The sequence below is a fragment of the Adiantum capillus-veneris genome, chromosome 1, assembly GCF_014529385.1.
Source record: "Adiantum capillus-veneris isolate H3 chromosome 1, ASM1452938v2, whole genome shotgun sequence".
NCBI lineage: Eukaryota > Viridiplantae > Streptophyta > Polypodiopsida > Polypodiales > Pteridaceae > Adiantum > Adiantum capillus-veneris.
Genome location: NC_140931.1, coordinates 28,726,057 through 28,746,647, shown reverse-complemented (window position 1 = coordinate 28,746,647; position 20,591 = coordinate 28,726,057). Strand labels below are relative to the sequence as shown.

The following is a 20,591-nucleotide window of genomic DNA, read 5'->3' as shown; positions in this document are numbered from 1 at the left end:
GTATATTCTAAATCGGCTCTGAGGAATTCGGTGGTGGCTCTTCCACCATCTTCGCTTTCCCTTCTTCAAGGGTCTTAAGTACCTTCCGTACTTCTTGCTGAGCGAGAGCAGCTTGTAATTCTGCCATGTCTTCTAAGGCATTCAAGCTCTTCTTCTTGTCCTACCATGACAAGTATGTTTATGCCAAGAATCATCTTTCCTTATAGAAAAGGAACAGAGTACCGTGTCCCTCAATTGGGGAGCGATCGCTTCTGTTATATGTCTGCAAGGTCGCCTTTGCTGAAATTTGGCATCGGTAACTCGTTAGAGAGCTAAAAAGCTATCTGGACGGCCGGTAGAGCACTTATCTGAGTGCAACTATCCACAGAGGGACACACACAAACTTTTATTGGCTGCCCTTCACCTCTAAGTGCACTTCATAGCCTCTGCACAGCCTTCCCGAAGGCAAGAACATGAAATCGTGGGAGAGAGAAAGAGACACAAAGAGAGAGAGAGAGAGAGAGAGAGAGAGAGAGAGAGAGCTGAGAATTGAGATCGATCTCCGAGGGCAACTTTGTGTATGTGTGTAATCTGCCAACCCCTTCCCAACAGGTAGCTGTGAAAGTGTGGTTTTCTAACCAATCTGGAGCATGTTTGGCTTTATTGTTTCCACGCCTCTCCAAACTCAATCTATCCGCAGCTATCGAGACGTGTTTATATTGTGTCTGGTCGACCACTTTCTTGGCAAACCAGAGTCAAAATATTAAATCATGACTTTTCTGAACAAACTGGGGACACCATCTATGATGTGTTTATCCTGACACATTCTATGCACTAAATCCACGCACTGTTCTACTTATCATACTATCCGAACACCGATAAACTTTCTAAACGGCACATTGCACCGGAAAACTTATCCGTCTATTAAATTATTTGTAGCAAACTTAGACACCAAGTCTGAAATCTGTCACAACACAAGAGAGAGATTCATTTAAAACATTTCACAAAATTCAATCACAGTTTAATTGAGTCGACACGGCCCTGCGTAGTTCCGTGCCAAGAGAGATTGGCCCCAAAGACTCGCGCCCCTTTGGGTATTTCTTTTTGTATAAACAATTGAGCGAGTACAATTGCCCTGGCTCTCCTCTGCTCATCGGCTCGTCAACTCTGAATGAGCCAAAGGGAGAGCCTAGGGTCTTATTTAAAGACCCTTGGCCTTGGAAAAGCAGTCTACATGAAAAGCTTGTGTTCCAAAAGCATCTGGTGCCATGAGCTAGCGCCCAAAGCAACCAACGCAATTCACAGAATTCTGTACACCTGCCACGTCAGGAGCGCATGTCACGTGCGTCCTTACAGTCAGCCACGCCAACAGCACTTGCGCAAAATTTTAGTGCCTTTGTGTCCCTTTGGCCTCTCGACAGTCGCCCATAAGTTGGAACAACTTATTAGTTAAAGAGTCTTTGATTTTGATGTCCCGGGTCATGCCACATCATCAGCTTGTGACATTGTTCATTGGTACCAATAAACTCATAAATTAGTTCTTTGTGCACAAAAATCATTTTTATTCATTTATAGTCTTAGCTAAAATATTACAGAGACACGCACATGGGATAGACATGGAGAGACTACCCCCTTTTCAATGGTTTGAGCTACATGAGATAGACAAGGAGAGTATACCCCCTTTTCAGCATGATCCAAATTCCCCATTCATCCGGCTCACACATAATGAGCAGAGTAGAGTACTCAAACAAGACTTGTGGCAGTTCTGCATCAGAGAGACTTGGGTCACACCTAGACAGCCTCTTCCTAGGAAGATGCCGTACTATAGAGAGCAGTTCTTGACTATACTAGCAGAAGAGTTCATCTTTGCGGCCGTAGTACATGGACATCTACATGTCAAATAGCTCATGAGTGGTGATTGGCCAGCTCAGAGTCTCATCACACAAGCTTGAGCTAGAGACAGGTAGGGCTGCACACATCCCACGAGAGGAGAGGACATGCAGACTATGCTCAAAGGAGATAGAGAGTGAGGATCACCATGTATGCACATGCACGGCATTTGAGGGGATCAAGACCAAATATGAGCTTTTGTTCTCAAGAGTCAAGACAGCTGACATTGAGAGAGATCATGGAGTCCAAAGATCAGCGCCAGCTGGGACAGTTCTTACTAGAAGCACAGAGACAAAGCACGCTTTCTACTAGAGGCACAGAGACACAAAGAGCGCTTTCTATAGACACCTACCACCACAGCCGCGATCCAAGGGGGAGGGCGGGGGGGATTCACAGCTCAAAAATTTATTCCCCCACACTACCCGCCCCACCACGAGGGGTGACACTTCAGCAGGCAGAGGAGGTGAGGGTGAGACGGAGACCTAGAGCTCCAGGATATAGCGCCCAAAGATGTTACCACCGGAAGATCCAAGAGATCCAGACTCGACACTATCAAGCCATAGCAGCCGCGTAGGAGAGAGCAGTAGCAGATCTTGGAGCCATACTCAAAGGGCTTCTCATCCTTTGAAATCCAATGACCATATACTATAGCCATATTATGGCACTGGATGGAGCCAAATAGAAATGCATCTCATGATTGTACTTCCCTAATATAGATCTCACGGAATTTTTTAACCCTTAGAGATAGAGCTCCATACCTCCCCCATACCTTGCATTGGACACCCATGGATCACTACCCCTTAGCACTTTCCTATCAGTAGCACTGTTACATTTTATTTTGTATCATTGCCCTTCTACCGATACATAGATGATACCCTATCATGTACATTGTTTTGTTTCATAAGCCGATTTCGGCCTCTAATAGACATAAAAAATCTTTCTTTTTTCTTTTTCTTTCTTCTCCTTCTTCTTCTTCTTCTTCTCTCTCTCTCTCTCTCTCTCTCTCTCTCTCTCTCTCTCTCTCTCTCTCTCTCTCTCTCTCTCTCTCTCTCTCTCTCTCTCTCTCTCTCTCTCTCTCTCTCTCTCTCTCTCTCTCTCTCTCTCTCTCTCTCCGTTTCTTCACAAACTTGCTCGTCTTCAAATCATCCTAAGACTAAAGAGCATACAACTAAAACAGCAAAAAATATGCTCCATGCATATATCTCGTGACGCCAATCTCAATGGAACTTTTATCTTTCAAAAAATGACATTGGTGAAAACAATACAAAACAATCAACTACCAAACAGTAGAGATAGTGCTATGAGTTATCTTTGCGGCCTTCTGGACCAATCCCGACCATGAAGAAGGTAAGTAGTGTTTCTTACAAAGAGGATTTGCATGAAGAGTTGCTATTCATCTTGTTTCCACGGTAGACATTTCAAGGAATATTAGGGCCAAGATAAACAACACTAGAGGAGATCCCATGTTAAAGGGTTACACCACTATGATGCCCTGGTTAGATATAGTTGACAACAGTCGACCCTAACCTATCACAAAGGTGAACTAATTTAGTGAAACAAAGAAACAGTGGATGCAAGCATAATGCCAACTTAGAGGCGAAGGTCTAAGGCTGAATCTACACAGGTGCTTCCTTCATGTACAAAAGCTACCAATCCAAAATCTTCATCTCTGACAGAAAAGCGCAAAAGGCTTTAGCAACGCAATACAGATAGATGCTTCTACTGAGTTTCAATCAAAAAATTACAACTATCTTTACACAACTGCACAAACACATGTGGCAGAAATGCTAAAGTATAGAAAAGTTCACTTGATTACAGAAAAAGCACGCACTTGTTGCAAAGTAGAGCAGGCATGGCAGCTAGTGACCCCTGGAAGACAAGGCTCTCCACTGGTGCAGAAGACGAGGAGAAAAAGCGACGAATGGACCTGATGGATGCCATAACTGACTTCTGAAATACAGGGTGGAAAATACGATGCTTTGACAAAAAAACCAGCAAGAGCACCACAGCCAGCACAGTCGAATTCTCTCTATCCTCTTGAGATTTACTATTAATGGAGCCTCTGGCTGGTAGTCCATTGACCTTCTGTACACAATGAGCCAATATTTTCAGGGGCAAGAGCATGCTGTCAAAACATGAAGTCGGTTTTCTACCTCAGAAGATGGCTGTGCTACTTCTTGTCCAAATTTTTCGATCCAGTGCTCAGCTTCCTTATCGTCCTCACATGTTACCAGGAGCTCGCTGTGGTCCGTCCTCTTCCTCTTGTTCGTAGCCGCGACTGCTGAATCAGACATATCCCCCTCTCTCGCTCGTTCCCTCCACTTTTAAAAGTCCCGAGTCCTCGTCTCTTCAAACGGATATAGGTCTGTATTTACTTGGTGAGCCAAAGGTCCTCTTTTCAAATAAGGCCAAGGTATTGAGCCACTTGGCTCAATCTTGACCATAAAATTATGATCTTAATCCAACGTTGGAGATTGACCCAAAAAAAAGCAAGTAAAAACAGCGCTTCCTCGTTTTCAGTACGTATGTTTGCTTTTTGAGTTTGTTCATTAACATTAAGATGCCTCTGCAAAACCAATGTTCTGCATCATCTCTACAATCGCGTTTTGCACCTCGGCTCTCAACAGCGCTTTACTAGTGTCCAGATTCCAGTAAGACTATTAGATCTCTCTCTCTCTCTCTCTCTCTCTCTCTCTCTCTCTCTCTCTCTCTCTCTCTCTCTCTCTCTCTCTCTCACTCACAATCTGTGCTTTAACGTTGATGGTGAGAGGTTTCTGTGGAATCGAATGGCTTACTACCTTTATCATTGATCAAGACCTGTTCTCCTTGTGAATACTTTGTTGGTCAAGTTAAAGCGATGGCGAGTGATTGAATGGTGAGGAAATGAGTAGCTACGAGGGCAGGGTAGCACAAATGGACCAAGGCTAGTTGGTCGTATATTCCGGTTCATTGCTCAGTTGCGTGTGGAGCAGGACCCTTGAAACGGCAACAGACAGAGGCGATGTCTGCACAGAGGAGGGAGTGGCATGAGATGTTGCGAAGATTGGGTGAGGTGGTAGCATCGAAGACGGGCATGTTGAGCTGTGTACCTCAATTTATTAAGTTGTTGTGCCAGTGGCAGAGCACATCAAGATTGGCCGATTGTGAGGCTAGATATGAGATTCTGGAGATCTTTTTGAATAGGGGTGGATGCATTCATGGAGAAAATTGGACTATTAACTGCTCCCCTCCATATTGTTCCCCCACAGCAATTGAACTGAAGAACTTCGTCTTCACTAACTGGTTCTTGTGAACCGTATTTGAGAGAGAGAGAGAGAGAGAGAGAGAGAGAGAGAGAGAGAGAGAGAGAGAGAGAGAGAGAGAGAGAGAGAGAGGTGGGGGAGATGTTGAGCAGAGCTGCGCGGGGAGATGCTGATCAGTTGCAACTTGACACCAACCTTATAAAGGACCCCAGAGCCCAAGCCAACTACAAATCTACTAATGTTTACGGCCACTCCGGCACCTCCATTGAATACAACTGGCATCTAACCATCAAATTGCTAGAAACATAGAAAAAAGAAAAAAACAACTTCATTGTAACAAGTAATAACTAGATGCTATGGAGCCGCCGAACATGACACGCCCGAACTCCTTTCTTTCTGGACAGGTGAGAGAGTAGGAGTATGTGTTGTCGGATAGATTGAGCCTTTCTTGAATTTGACTCTAGAAAGAATAGGCGGACTTGGGACCCAAGGCCAAACTTAGGATAGGCTAACTTATGAATGTAAAGCTTGACATCCCACCTTTCAAACTCAAGTCGTCGAGATTGGACGGGCAATGAGCAGTGCCTGCTTAGGGAATTCCTTGCTTAGGGTGGGTTCACGTGATCTGCCAATACAAATTCGTGCTTTGGAAGCTTTTTCCCTCTCTAGTTCAGATGAAGGCGGAGGTAAATACCTAACAGAATTGCCTCAGCAAATCAAGTTTGCCTCTGATCTTTGCACTATTGACTGCAGCAACCAAAAATGCACTCTCCGCACTTCACGCTCAAAAGGGGTTGGTAGTAGAAACTATTCCAAGAGGGGGAAGGGGTATCACCCATCCTATGTGGGGTCCTCTAATCAAATTTTAATTAAGTAGAAGTATGGTTTGCAAGATACTCGTAGAAAAGCATCCATAACTCTTTATATAGTGGACCTTTGACATAGAACATAAAGCTAGATATGATTCTCTTTAAGCTCAATCAATATCCTACATCTTTTGTATTTGTCTTAATGCATGTTTTGTGTTTGGCAGGGAAGCATTATTTCACAACACTCGAGGTTTCAATTCCACGAGCGCGACTCAAGCTCGACAGCATTGCAAGGTCCATTATCTGCATCTAATTTCTCATGTCTATGTGTTTGCTTGGCGCAACACATAAACTCTACGGGGTAGGGCACGGCTTCCGTTTCTTATAATTTTTGGAGAGACCACAGTGCCAACTCTCCACTATACTTTTGTATGGCACTTCTGCATGATGTGCACTATATACTTTGCAATTTCAGTGTGTGAAATTTCGTTGCAAGACGTAATGTTTAATTTTTTGTAGCTTGACTCAAATATCGGCCTGTAGTTTCGACAATTGGAAAGCACCAATACAACATTGCAGGTCGGTAAAGCACTTCATTTCTTGTTGCAGTTCATTAACGCTTTATCCATTTTCTTGTTTTAGAATTTTACACATTACTTCGTTTGGTTCAGTTTACTTTGACGTTGTTTTCAAAATTATACATTCGATGTCAACCAAGATCTGCACATGTTAATTACGCACGCAACTCTTAGTAAATACATCTTGTCTGTCTTTACTTTAGGTCTAAATAATTGATACCATACGATATAGGTCCTCGTTCCTCCCATACTAGGTGTCATTATGAAGTTCTCAAGGCCTACAAGGTTATAGTCGAGGCCCACCAAGCAAGACTAGTTAGACAAGGTGTACGGAAGAGATTCTAGTCGTAACTATATCACACGCGCATGGGGTCATGGGATCTAACGTCAGCACCGCAAAAAACTAGTCTTGCTTGGTGGGCCTTGGTATATAACACTTATAGAATACAATATGAAAATTGATGTGAATTTTGCAAATGTGTTATGGGAACAATAATTGAGGAAGCAGAGAATTTTTTTTTAAAAATGTGAAACAATAGAGATTGATATGAGTTTTTTAATAACGAATGAACAGACTACTTGATAGGAATTTTGAGAATGGTTTTTGTGCACAATAATTGAGGAAAAAGAGAGAAAAAAGATGTTGTGTTAGCAGATTGAACGTCAGATTTCAATGAGACGTGTACGACAGTGCAATAATAATTTAGATCTTTCTTTTTTGTTTCAAGAACATGTATTTCTTGCAGTGAGGGGGATGAGCTCGCAAAACATTATATCCAAATGAAATTGTACTACTATGTCTAAGTATACGTGCTACATGTAAATTCTTGGAGACGGAAAGTATGTCAAAAATAAAGTTTTCTTCGAATGGCTGGTAGTGAAGAACGTCAGATCGCATATTTGAAGGTGGTTGTTGAGTGTGCTCTGCCTTTCGTCTTGTGAAATTGTTTGTGACTCCTATGTACTTTCGTCTGTTTTGGCGGCATGTGATGGAGTAGACGGTGTATTCAATGTCCGTTGTTTTTTGCTCGGTTGATTGTCGTGCTCGAGCAGTAGAACTTGAGTCTTGTTATCCTATTCTGCACAGGAAAAGCAAAAAAAAAAAGAAATAGGATTAGTGCAAGATTGCATGCTAGAACTTGAGAATATTAGAATATGTATTCGAGTGAGATATTTGTTGAATTTTTTTCAAGGTGGTGTGACCTATGGGTGGGTTGTCGATGTTGATGAAAGCGTACGGATCAACACTATCATATCGTGCTTTATAACATCCTTGTTGTGTTGCCATGTCAGCTTTTGCTCTGTAATTGATGGTGGCTCGTCATTGCACTGTCTCTTCAAGCTTGCCAAGATCTCACTTGCGTCATTGTTCATTGTATCTAACAGATCCTCGAGCGCGACATCATAGCCATAGTGCAACATCTCAAGAATGTAGGGCTTTATTGGTGTTTTCAATTGAAGCAAACGATTACCGTCTCGACTGTCATGAGATCCTCGGGCACGTCAATTTCTATAGATAGTTTGTAAATGATCTCTTTCATTAGACCTAGAGAAAAAGAGTATTAGAAGGAATAAACAAAAAAAAATCCTTGCAAAAAAGCATGTTTACTGTTTATTATAGATAGCAAAGCAATGAGAAGAAGAAAAAAAGATAAAATTGCAGTCATGTTGATGTGTGTATAGAACTAAGTTGTTGCTCTTTTGATATCCATGCTCTTGTTTTGTTCGAGCTATTTTACGGATATGTCTATTAGCAATCCCAACTCTGCATAGTTTGCAAAACCATTGATGTAAGCGTCCCGGCGACAACCGGCCAGGTTAAGCAGGTGCGTTTGCCTCTCTGTTGGATACTAACGTGGTTCGATTTGGGGGTGGGGGTTTTTCTTCGAGGAAATGTTTTGCTTGAAAAGGGTAACAAGTCTCTGCAAGGTTATACAAATGTGATCAGTATTTTGCGTGCATTGAAGAAACATAATGTGATATGTTTTATAGAGTAGTATACCTTTGAATTGCTCATTTTGTTCTCTTGGTTATCTATGTTACTTGCAATGGTGACATGATTAAAGTTCATACTGAAAAAAACAATAGTAGAATTGTGCAGAACCGTTGAGAATGTGGTCATAAGAATTGAGACAAAATTAGAGCGCAAGACAATGCTACAAAGGGTGGTGTGTAAGTTAATGCCAGTTTCGAAAGATCAACATGGAAGAACCCTTGAGACATCAGTTATTCAAGGCAAGGTTGTTGTAGTGTTTGACGTCTAATCTATGAGTGCAAATTATTGTAGTGGAGTTGTTGATGTAGTCATGCACATGCGTTTCATCTATAATGCATGCACCCAAGGTACATTTGATCTCATCTATGGTTGGTCTTCTTTCACGATTAAAGGTCAAGAATTGAAGAAGTTCAGGGTCCGTTGCATGTCGTATGGAGCATGACATGTTGTAGAAAGTTGCATGCAGCCAGTGCATTGAGCCTGTGATATGGCATGCTTCACAAAACTCCCGTGCGTGATTACAAACCAGGGGCAACTGTGCAAGGTCACCAAGCAAGAGAACACATTTTTTGTTGAAGGGATCTGGCAATGTACTCCTTGTTATGTTGACAATTTGTCTTGTGATAAGGTCAAAAGTGGTCCTTGTTAACATAGACAACTCGTCTATGATTATAATATCTGCCTCTTTTATGTCCAAATATCGCTCATCGGTCTTGTGAATAGAGAGGGAATACTGTTGATTCCTTGTTGGTATCTTGAACTGATAATGGACTGTAGATGCAATAGTCTGAAATGGTTGAGGTGGATAGCTCATGACTTGTAGAGTGTAGACTAGCAGCACTTGACCAAGATATTAGTGGGTTATCTAGCAATGAACTCCACTCTAGTGATCCTCGTGCTATTGCATGTGTAGTTTGTGTCACACTTACCGATACATCTATAATGCTAAGCAGTTGTGTGTGTATTTGTCAAGCAGAGAGAATACGCTCTATGTAGTCAGGTGCATGAATGGCAATATATCTTTGATGGGAATTAGTTGTTTTAAAAGAAGTACAAGTCTTCCACGAGTATTTGACTTCTGCATGTTCCAAAGCGCTCAACAATAATACTGAAGTGAGTGCAGCAGGACTGTCTATTTCATTTGTCTCACGGCCTCGTTTATCGTTGTATGTGAGGTTTGCCGCCGTGCAAGAGGGGCACAGTTCTAGATTGTGAGCAAGAATGTCACATTGCATGATCCAATCTTTATCAAACCATGACCTAGCATATGGACGGTGAGCTGCTTTTAACTTGGTTGCAGTTCGTTTCCTGGATTCGTGACGCTTGGATTGTAACCTTGCAGGCCTTGAGAACTTCATATTAACACCTACTATGGGATAAATGAGGACAAATATAGTATGGTATCAATTGTTTAGGTCATAAGATGCACAAAGTGCATTTACGATTGCAATATACTACATGTGTTTACTACTCAAAGAGTTGTATGTATAATTAACATATATAGATGTTATTCGACATCGATTGTATAGTTCTGAAAGCAGCATGCAAGTAAAAAAAACTGAAGAAAGCAAGGTACAAAATTCTAAAACAAGCAAATCGATAAAGCATCAATGTATTGCAATTTGAAATGAAGTGCTTTACTGACCTGAAATGTTGTACAGATGTTTTCAGATTGTCCAAGCTACACGCTGATCTTTGACTCAAGCTGCAAAAAAGGAATGTGAATAGTTAAACATTTCATCCTACAATGAAGCGCCATAAATTGAAGATGCTAAGTATACAGTGCATGGTATGCATAAGTGCCATACAAAAGTATGGTGGAGAGTTGGCATTATGGTCTCTCCAAAAATGATAAGAAACGAAATCCGTGCCCTGCCCTGTAGCGTTTATGTGTTGCGCCAAGCAAACGCAGTCATGGGGAGTTGGATGGAGAAACCTTGCAGTGTAGTCCAGTTGGAGTTACGCATGTGCAATCCAAATGTCCAGTGTTGTGAGTATGTGTTCTCTTTGCAAGACACAAAATACACATTAGCATAAATACAAGGCAATGATGAAGGACTTTGGGGACTTGTGGTTCAAAACTAGAGATTGGATTGAATTTCTTGAGATTGGGATAGAAATGATGGGCACGAGTTTAGCTCAAATAAACATAACCAGATATGGCATGAATCTCTCTCTCTCTCTCTCTCTCTCTCTCTCTCTCTCTCTCTCTCTCTCTCTCTCTCTCTCTCTCTCTCTCTCTCTCTCTCTCTCTCTCTCTCTCTCTCTCTCTCATGGTAGAGGTCTGTTCTAGTTGTAGTCAACAAACCTATAGCTTTTGGGAACTTGCGAACTGCTGTAGCTTTTGGAAACCTGCAAACTGCTGGGAACTTCGGACGTGGAACTGCTACAGTTCAAACTGCTAGGAACCTGCGAACCTGCGGAATTGCTGCGAACCTGCAAACCGGGCGAAGGTGATGGTTGCGAACCTGCAAACCTGGCGAAGGTCATGGTTGTGAACTGCGCGCGTCCAGCGTTTTTATTACTTATTAGTTGAAGCTTTTTACTTGGTGAGCCAATAAAAAGCATCCAGTGACAAGATGACACGTTGTGTCTTGTGCGTTCAGATAGCGGGAAAAGGACCTTTGGCTCACCAAGTAAATACCCGGGATTATTTTTCAAGACGTCAACTCACATTTGGTATAAGAGTAATCTCGATCCCATACCATCACAAAAAACACGCTCGTGGATAAGGCATGGGAGTCTCAAAGGTGAGGTCAAGGGTGCGAAGTAATCTCGGGTACAAAGTCCAAGATTACTTTTTGTAATCTTGGTAATCTCGGGTACAAAGTCCAAGATTACTTTTTGTAATCTCGTGTACCAGAGATTACTTTGCCACGATCTACGGGTCTCCTTCATCCCATCGTAGATCCCACCCCCTCAACGCCCGTGTCACTTAGTCCCCTGGCTGAACCATGTCAACTATTCAAAACCATCTACAAGCACTAGCTTTAAATAAAGTTGCTTGTGAAATACGTATCAACTACTCACAATAACTATTGCTAAATTCACGTAACAGTGTTTTACTGCTATCCAGCTAGAGCAATCGATTAACTATTCTGTAATAAGGTGGTTGGAGCATAGAGCACATCTGACACTCGCCAATAGCATCTTGAACTTCTGACACTACTATTTAAAGCAAACCACAAACTTAAAATGTTGTCCATCGAAAAGAAGAGCAAGTCTTATGTCCTTAATGCACGCGCGCGCACACACACACACACACACACATACACACAAATCAGACGAGATAGAGAATAGCATAAAAGAAGAGTAGAGACACAACAAGAGAGAAAAAGTGTTACCATATACATGTGGTAGTGATGCGTGTGAACACACCAGGACCGCCGGGGCATTTTTTCCCTCTTTAGGAGGTTTTTTCCCCCGTGCATTGTATATACCCCCATCACTCTAGGGCTATCTATCTTTCCATTGCACACTAAGTAACATACTCTCTATTGTGTGCATTGAGCTTACTTCGTCTTCTCCAAGCTGTGTGTGTTTCTCTGCAACCCTAATTCCAACAATTGGTATCAGAGCAGGTCACGTCCTCTTGGGCTTAGTCGCCAATTGCTCCAGCACACGCCTGCTCACTTTCTCCGATTTTAGTGAGCTTTGGCAAGCATTCACAGGTCGACAAATATTTTGGGTGAGCTCGTAGACCTCGGTCTGCTCAGAATTTTGATTTGGGCTCATTTCGGCCTCCGTTTCCACTACAGACAGTACTGCACAGGCTATTTTGTCATTTTGTGCAGAATTTTTGTCAGTGCCATTTTCTGCATAACATGTGCCTTATAGCCTTCTACGGTTTGTGCTATATAGCACATGTTGTTCCCGCTCCATTTCTCCTATTTTCAGGCAGTTTTCACATCAGGTGCAGCATTTACCATGGCTGACAACAACAACACAGATGTGTTCAAGATGTTTGCTGCTGAGGACAGGTTGGATGGGGACAACTACCCTATGTGGGCTTATATGATGCAACATTTTCCTGTGTCAAAGGGTGTCTGGAACATTGTGCAGGGCATTGATGTACGTCCTGGTTCTGAGGATGTAGGGGATGTTGCAAGTCTTGTTGCAGGTCTTCCTGGTTCTGAGGATGTAGGGGATGTTGTAGGTCTTGCTGGAACATTGTGCAGGGCATTGATGTACGTCCTGGTTCTGAGGATGTAGGGGATGTTGAGGATGTTGCAGGTCTTGCTGCAAGGATTGCAGCTGTTAGTTGTTTTGCCTACGGTAGAACAAGCTCGTTGGGATGTTAAGGATGCGCAGGCTCATGCATTGATTGCGTTGTCTGTGAAGCGCACCATTGTTCAACACATCCGTTCAACAAAATCTGCAAAACAGGCTTGGGATATTCTAGCAGGTCTTTATGCAAGCCGCAATGAGGCTAAAATTGCTTTGCTACGCAAAGAGTTGGAGTCGAAGATTATGCATGAGGAAGATGATATGGACACTTTCCTTGCTAGTGTTAAGGATATCAATGAGCAACTTATTTCTGCAAGTGAAGTTATTTCAGACAGTTCCCTTGTGCAAACTGTTCTTCATGCCTTACGAGATTCTTACCAGACTTTTGCCAGTACTTGGAGACTTATGACCCAAGGAAATCCATAAGTTGTCAAGTTTGATGCATTATGCACATTGCTGTTGGAAGAGTCACTTTCCAGAAAAAACAGGACTAGATAGCGTGCAGTTGAACAGGCTTTTATTGCTTCTCAAAGAAAGGGTGGTAACAGCAATGTAGCCACTTCTTATGGTTCTGCTGCGAGTGGCAAAAATTATGTTCCTAATGCTTTTGCTAGCAGCAATTCGTCTGGAAATTCTGGTGATAAGGGCAAAAAGAAGATGCGTTGCCATTATTGTAAAGACAATGATCACTTGATCAAGTCGTGTCCTAAGTTGAAGGCCAAAGAGGCTAAGAAGAAAGAGGGTGGTTCCACTACAAATGCAGCCATTGTTGAGTCTTCTATGAAAGGAGACTGTGTTGCTGATGTTGATGCAGAATGGGCTTTTAGCGCAGAGTGCACTTACAATCTTGCTGTCCATAATGCATGCTTATCAGTTGCTGCAGATTCACATGTGTGGTATTTAGACAGTGGTGCTACAAAGCACATTACCTCACATCGTGAATTGCTTACCTCTCTGGAGTCTGTCCCTCATGGGAATTCAGTCACTTGTGCCAACAACGCCTCTTATCCAGTTCAGGGAGTTGGAAAGATTCTACTCACTGCTGCTAATGGCAGTTCCTTCACACTTGCTGATTCACTTTATGTACCTGGGATCAAGAAGAATCTCTAGTCTGTATCCGGACTTGCTAGACTTGGACTTGTAGTCAAATTTGTGGATGACAGATGTACAGTTCATGATCTCAGTTTTGGTGATGAAATTGTTGCATCTGGGCTTTTGTGCCGTGGGCTGTATAAGCTCACTTTGTATGACAAGTGTGGATAAAATTTTGCAAATGTTGTTGCATATTCAAGGGCTATTTCAGATGCAAAACTTTGGCATGCATGTTTTGGTCATCTGAATTTTTCAAGTTTGCTGCGTTTGCAAAAATATGATATGGTTGCTTCTTTGCCACCTCTTGAAGCACCTGTCAAACATGTTTGTGAAGGCTGTATTTTGGGTAAGATGCAGCGTTCTAAATTTCCAAAGGATGGTTCTGTTCGGGCCACATGCAGGTTGCAGCTTGTGCATAGTGATGTTTGTGGGCCCATGCAAACTCCGTCCTTGGGCAATTACCTGTACTTCGTGACTTTCATTGATGATTACTCTAGGCATGGATGGGTATTTCCGCTTAAAGTGAAGTCCAAAGTTTTTATGTGCTTCAAACAATTTATGGCTATGCCTGAAAATGTCTCGAAATGTACAATGGGCACCCACCGTTCCGATCGAGGGGGGGAGTATATGTTCATGCAGAATTTTTGTCAACGCCAGTTACTGCATGACAGGTCCCATACAGTCTGCTGCAGGTTGTGTTATATAGCACGTGTTGCTCTCACTCAGTTTCTCCTAATTTCAGGCAGTTTTCACATCAAGTGCAGACATTTTTTATGGCTGACAACAACACAGATGTGTTCAAGATGTTTGCTGCTGAGGACAAATTGGATGGGGACAATCACCCTATGTGGGTTTACATGATGCAACATGTTCTTGTGTCAAAGGGCATGTGGAATATTACGCAGGGCATTGATGTACGTCCTGGTTCTGAGGATGTAGGCGATGTTGAGGATCTATGAAGCGCACCATTCCTCCTCAATTTCGTTCAGCGAAATCTGCAAAACATGCTTGGGATATTCTAGCAGGTCTTTATGCAAGCCGCAATGAGGCTAAAATTGCTTTGCTGCCTAAAGAGCTGGAATCGAAGATTATGCATGAGGAAGATGATATGGACACTTTCCTTGCTGGTGTCAAGGATATTAATGAGCAACTTATTTCTGCAAATGAAGTCATTTCAGATAGTTTCCTTGTGCAAACTGTTCTTGATGCCTTACCAAATTCTTACCAGACTTTTGCTAGTACTTGGAGACTTATGACCCAAGGAAATCCAGAAGTTGTCAAGTTTGATGCATTATGCACATTGTTGTTGCAAGAGTCACTTTCCAAAAAAAACAAGACTAGAAAGCGTCCAGTTGAACAAGCTTTTATTGCTTCTCAAAGAAAGGGTGGTAACAGCAATGCAGCCACTTCTTATGGTTCTGCTGCGAGTGGCAAAAATTTTGGTCCTAATGCTTCTGCTGGCAGCAATTCGTCTGGAAATTCTGGTGATAAGGGCAAAAAGAAGATGTGTTGCCATAATTGTAAAGCCAATGATCACTTGATCAAGTCGTGTCCTAAGTTGAAGGCCAAAGGGGCTAAGAAGAAAGAGGGTGGTTCCACTGCAAATGTTGGTTCCACTACAAATGTGGCCATTGTTGAGTCTTCTATGAAAGGAGACTATGTTGCTGATGTTGATGCAGAATGGGCTTTTAGCGCAGAGTGCACTTACAATCCTGTTGTCCATGATGCATGCTTGTCAGTTGCTGCAGATTCACATGTGTGGTATTTCGACAGTGGTGCTACAAAGCACATTACCTCACATCGTGAATTGTTAACCTCTCTCGAGTCTGTCCCTCATGGGAATTCAGTCACTTGCGCCAACAACGCCTCTTATCCAGTTCAAGGAGTTGGAAAGATTGTGCTCACCGCTGCTAATGGCAGCTCCTTCACACTTGTTGATGCACTTTATGTACCTGGGATCAAGAAGAATCTCTTGTCTGTATCTGCACTTGCTAGACCTGGACTTGTAGTCAAATTTGTGGATGACAGATGTACAGTTCATGATCTTTGTTTTGGTGATGAAATTGTTGCATCTGGGCTTTTGTGCCGTGGGCTGTATAAGCTCACTTTGTATGAAAAGTGTGGACAAAATTTTGCAAATGCTGTTGCAGATTCAAGGGCTATTTCAGATGCAAAACTTTGGCATGCACGTTTTGGTCATCTGAATTTTGCCAGTTTGCTGCGTTTGCAAAAATATGATATGGTTGCTTCTTTGCCACCTCTTGAAGCACCTGTCAAACATGTTTGTGAAGGCTGTATTTTGGGTAAGATGCAGCGTTCTAAATTTCCAAAGGATGGTTCAGTTCGGGCCACATGCAGGTTGCAGCTTGTGCATAGTGATGTTTGTGGGCCCATGCAAACTCCGTCCTTGGGCAATTACCTGTACTTCGTGACTTTCATTGATGATTACTCTAGGCATGGATGGGTATTTCCGCTTAAAGTGAAGTCCAAAGTTTTTATGTGCTTCAAACAATTTATGGCTATGCCTGAAAATGTCTCGAAATGTACAATGGGCACCCTCCGTTCCGATCGAGGGGGGGAGTATATGTCTCATGAATTTAATGCATTTCTGGCTAGTCGTGGGATAAAACATCAATGTACAGTGCCTTATACACCTCAGCAAAATGGTGTTGCTGAGAGGAAAAATAGGTCACTGGCGGAAATGGCACGATGTATGGTCAAAAGTCAAGCTTTGCCGCATTCTTTTTGGCTTGAGGCCATCATGTGTGCCACTTATGTACTTAACAAGTGTCCTACGAAAGCTTTGTAGTCTATTACTCCATATGAAGCATGGTATGATAGAAAGCCTTCTATTGAGCACATTCGTGTTTTTGGTTGTTTGGCATATGCTTTGGTGCCACAAGTGCAGCGCAGAAAATTGGATGATAAGGCTGTCAAATGTATTTTTGTTGGTTATAGTGATGAAAGCAAAGGTTACAGGTTGTATCATCCACAAACAAAACGTATTCTGGTTTCACGGGATGTATTGTTTGTGGAAGATTCTGTTCAGCCCTTGCTGTCATGTACTAGAGACAGTAATGTAAGCTCACAGGACATTTATGACAAGATAACAACATAAACATAGCAACTAGTTAACTTGGCATGAACAATACCTTTGCAAGAGAGAGAATTTAGAGAACATGACAATAGTTGAGGACCGGATTGATGTGAAGCCGGTCCCCCCTCCAATAGGCATTTATATATTGATTTCTCCCATTAAGAGAGACTTGTTACAATACAATCTTTGTGTTCCTTGTGACCTAGGTGATGCAATGAAGATGGAAAGATTCATGCATCACAAGCATAACATAAACTTTGAAGAAAGCTTTAACTATCCCAAGCCTCAGTCGCAAGACCTCAAACACCTTCGAAGGTGAACAGAGCTAGCAGGGAATGAGGGTAGGGAAGAGGAAGAAGAAACATTATTTATGAGAAAGAGTTAGTTCCTCACTTATCATAACTCTTCTTGCTAGCATACATAATAGCACAATAATGAAGATGGAGAAGATGGAAAGCTTAAGCATTGAAGCATGGCTCTTGGTTGAATTTGCACTCCATAGCCAAGAGGGTTGGTTTAGGCTCTCAAGCTCTACTTGCTTGGAGAAGGAGAGGGAGCTCTTGCACTTTGCACAATGCATAATGAGAGAGTGTGTGAGTGTGTGTGGGAGAGTATACCCCCTAAGCAACCCCCTAGCTTGCTTTGGTCGACTTCCCCTTGTAGCTCATGCTTGAAGCTCATTGGATCCCTCCACGCCTAGCCAATCACAAGCATGAGGCATTACAAGCAACAAGGGTAGCCTTGGGACAAGTGTCCCCCTTTTCCCTTTGAGAGAGAGGAATTGATAAATGCAAAGACAATTAATTAAATCTCTTAAATTATCATTGGACCCCTTGGGTGGTCAACCAATAGGCTTCAGGCACACCATGAGGGCAACACCAGAAGGAACTTGACAAGTATCCCTTATGATTTTTTTGTACCAAGTATGCCTTGTGTGAGTGTGTGGGTGTTCTCTCTCATCCCCCCTCGTGTAGGGCTCTCCCCCTCCTTGTAGGATTGGATCTTTGACTTTTGACACCTCAAGCCTCTCAAGCTTAGGCCCAGTTCCCACTACAAGCTTGGCCCTTAAGCACTTTTAAGCTTGGGCTGGGTTCTCACCTCAAGTATAGCCCTAGCATCTCAAGCATCTCAATCATCAAGCATCTCAAGCACCTCAGTCAGTAAGCACCTCAAGCACCTTAAGCTTCGTCCGGGTTTCCACCTCAAGCTTGGGTCAGGTTCCCACCTCAAGCTCAACCCTAGCTTACCTAAGGTCAAACACTACAAGAGGCTATGTGCACTTGTGACGCTTTTCGCGATGGAAATACATTGGGTTTTTTTAATCACCCGCGTCACTAAGATAGTCGCTAAAAGCGTCACTATGAGAACGTCACTATGAGCGTCGTTATATGCGACGCTATAATTGTCGCTATATAGAAACGAGTACAGTCCTTGTAGCGACGCTTATAGCGACGTTGTAGAACCTTATATAGAGAAGCTTATAGTGACGTCCAAGAGTAATTTTTTTTGGGTTCAATGCCCTGCCACCCATCAACCATATTGAATGTTTCCATAATAGAGTAAACCTAAATGAATCCAAGATAAGCCCAGATTCACCTTTGAAAGAAAGTGCAAGGTATAGACCTAAAGTAGTCACCCACAAGACAATATAACCATTAACTCCATCATGCACAGTATTGTTTGCAACATAAAGATACAAAAGTGACAAAAGTAATTGGACGAAAGTGAATTGACAAAAGTAAATCAATGGCAATTATACACATCATAGGCAAAATCACTTGATTGTTAAGCTTTGCAAATGTAATAGTTACAACACAAGTGTCATTATGTAGAAAATACATTGTTTTTCAATAGTTACAAAAATATGTATACATGTCATCTCGTTATACATGCTATGACAAAATAAATAAAATTCCATCTGGCTACAGCTCGTCTAATCAGATGTCTCATCACGTCCAAGCGGCGTATCTCTCGGATTCTGCAGAAAAAAACAATAAGACTTTGTGTAAGTATAAACATATGATTACAAAACAATCTGATTTCTTAGCTTATCATTAAAATACAACAAATGTAAAAGAGTAAAGTGAAATACTAACCATGCCGCCGCGATAACTGAGAATGTCCATCAGGGCATTTAAGCCCTTTCTGCTTGCATACTCGCGCTCGTACTGTGAGAAAGTACTTTGTGAGCATAGCGGGTGAACATAGTTGAAGATAACAACATATACATAGCAACTAGTTAACTTGGCATGAACAATACGTTTGCAAGAGAGAGAATTTAGAGAACATGACAATAGTTGAGGACCGGATTTATGTGGAGCTGGTTCCCCTCCAATAGGCATTTGTATTATGATTCTCCCATTAAGAGAGACTTGTTATAATACAATCTTTGTGTTCCTTGTGACCTATGTGATGCAATGAAGATGGAAAGCTTCATGCATCACAAGCATAACATAAACTTTAAAGAAAGCTTTAACTATCCCAAGCCTCAGTCCCAAGACCTCACACCTTCGAAGCTGGAGAGAGCTAGCAGGGAATGAGGGTAGGGAAGAGTAAGAAGAAACATTTCTTAGGAGAAAGAATTAGTTCCTCACTTATCATAACTCTTCTTGCTAGCATACATAATATCATAGTAATGATGAAGATGGAGAAGATGGCAAGCATTGAAGCATGGATCTTTGGTTGAATTTGCACTCCATAGCCAAGAGGGTTGGTGTAGGCTCTCAACCTCTATTTGCTTGGATAAGGAGAGGAAGCTCTTTCACTTTGCACAATGCACAATGAGAGTGTGTGTGAGTGTCTGTGGGACAGTATACCCCCTAAGAAACCCCCTAGATTTCTTTGGTCGACCCCCCCTTGTAGCTCATGCTTGAAGCTCATTGGACCCCTCCAGGCCTAGCCAATCACAAGCAGGAGGCATTACAAGCAACAAGGGTAGCCTTGGGACAAGTGTCCCCCTTTCCCCTTTGAGAGAGAGGACTTGATAAATGCAAAAACAATTAATTAAATCTTCTAAATTATCATTGGACCCCTTGGGTGGCCAACCAATAGGCTTCAGGCACACCATGAGGGCAACATGAGGAGGAGCTTGACAAGTGTCCCTTTGCTTTCTTTGTACCAAGTATGCCTTGTGTGAGTGTGTGGGTGTTTTCTCTCATCCCCCCTCGTGTAGGGCTCGGCCCCTCCTTGTAGGGATTGGATCTTTGACTTTTGACACCTCAAGCCCCTTAAGCTTAGTCCCAGTTCCCACTACAAGCTTGGCCCTTAAGCACTTTAAGCTTGGGCTGGGTTCTCACCTCAAGTACAGCCCTAGCATGTCAAGCACCTCAAGCGTCTCAATCATCAAGCACCTCAAGCACCTCAATCATCAAGCACCTCAAGCTTGGGCCGGGTTCCCACCTCAAGCTCCAGCCCTAGCTTACCTAAGGTCAAAGGACTTTTACGCTAACTATTGGAGGTCTTCAATGAAGCTAACCCTCAGGTCTTATGCTCCATTGGTTAGCCTTGCTCTTTGATAGACCATCTCTCATTTGGGCCCCTTTACCATTGGCCCTGTGTTGAGATAGATCTATAAGCACATGTCTATATCTTAACCCTTGTTCTCGTTTATTCTCCCACATTAAACGATCAGTTTAATATGAGAAAATCATTTGGGTTGGTTACATATTAGATTTTATGACA

At 42.4% G+C, this 20,591-nt stretch overlaps 1 protein-coding gene and 1 pseudogene across 3 annotated transcripts in view; both read right to left on the bottom strand.

Annotated features, from left to right (window-relative positions):
* LOC147464468 (uncharacterized) overlaps positions 1 to 4,218 on the bottom strand; it is a 44,604-nt gene extending 40,386 nt beyond the window's left edge. For 2 of the 3 annotated variants that reach the window (XM_086515171.1, XM_086515177.1), the window contains exons 1-2: positions 4,023 to 4,218; positions 3,701 to 3,954 (exon numbers count right to left, since the gene is read on the bottom strand). In XM_086515171.1, coding sequence (XP_086371297.1) covers positions 3,701 to 3,954; positions 4,023 to 4,163 — 395 coding nt within the window. In that variant the 5' untranslated portion in view covers positions 4,164 to 4,218. The remainder of the gene's footprint in view (positions 1 to 3,700; positions 3,955 to 4,022) is intronic. The other variant, XM_086515175.1, reaches the window with a different exon arrangement.
* A 2,983-nt stretch (positions 4,219 to 7,201) lies between these two features.
* Positions 7,202 to 8,620, bottom strand: LOC147464467 (uncharacterized; annotated as a pseudogene).
* Between the last annotated feature and the right edge of the window lie 11,971 nt (positions 8,621 to 20,591).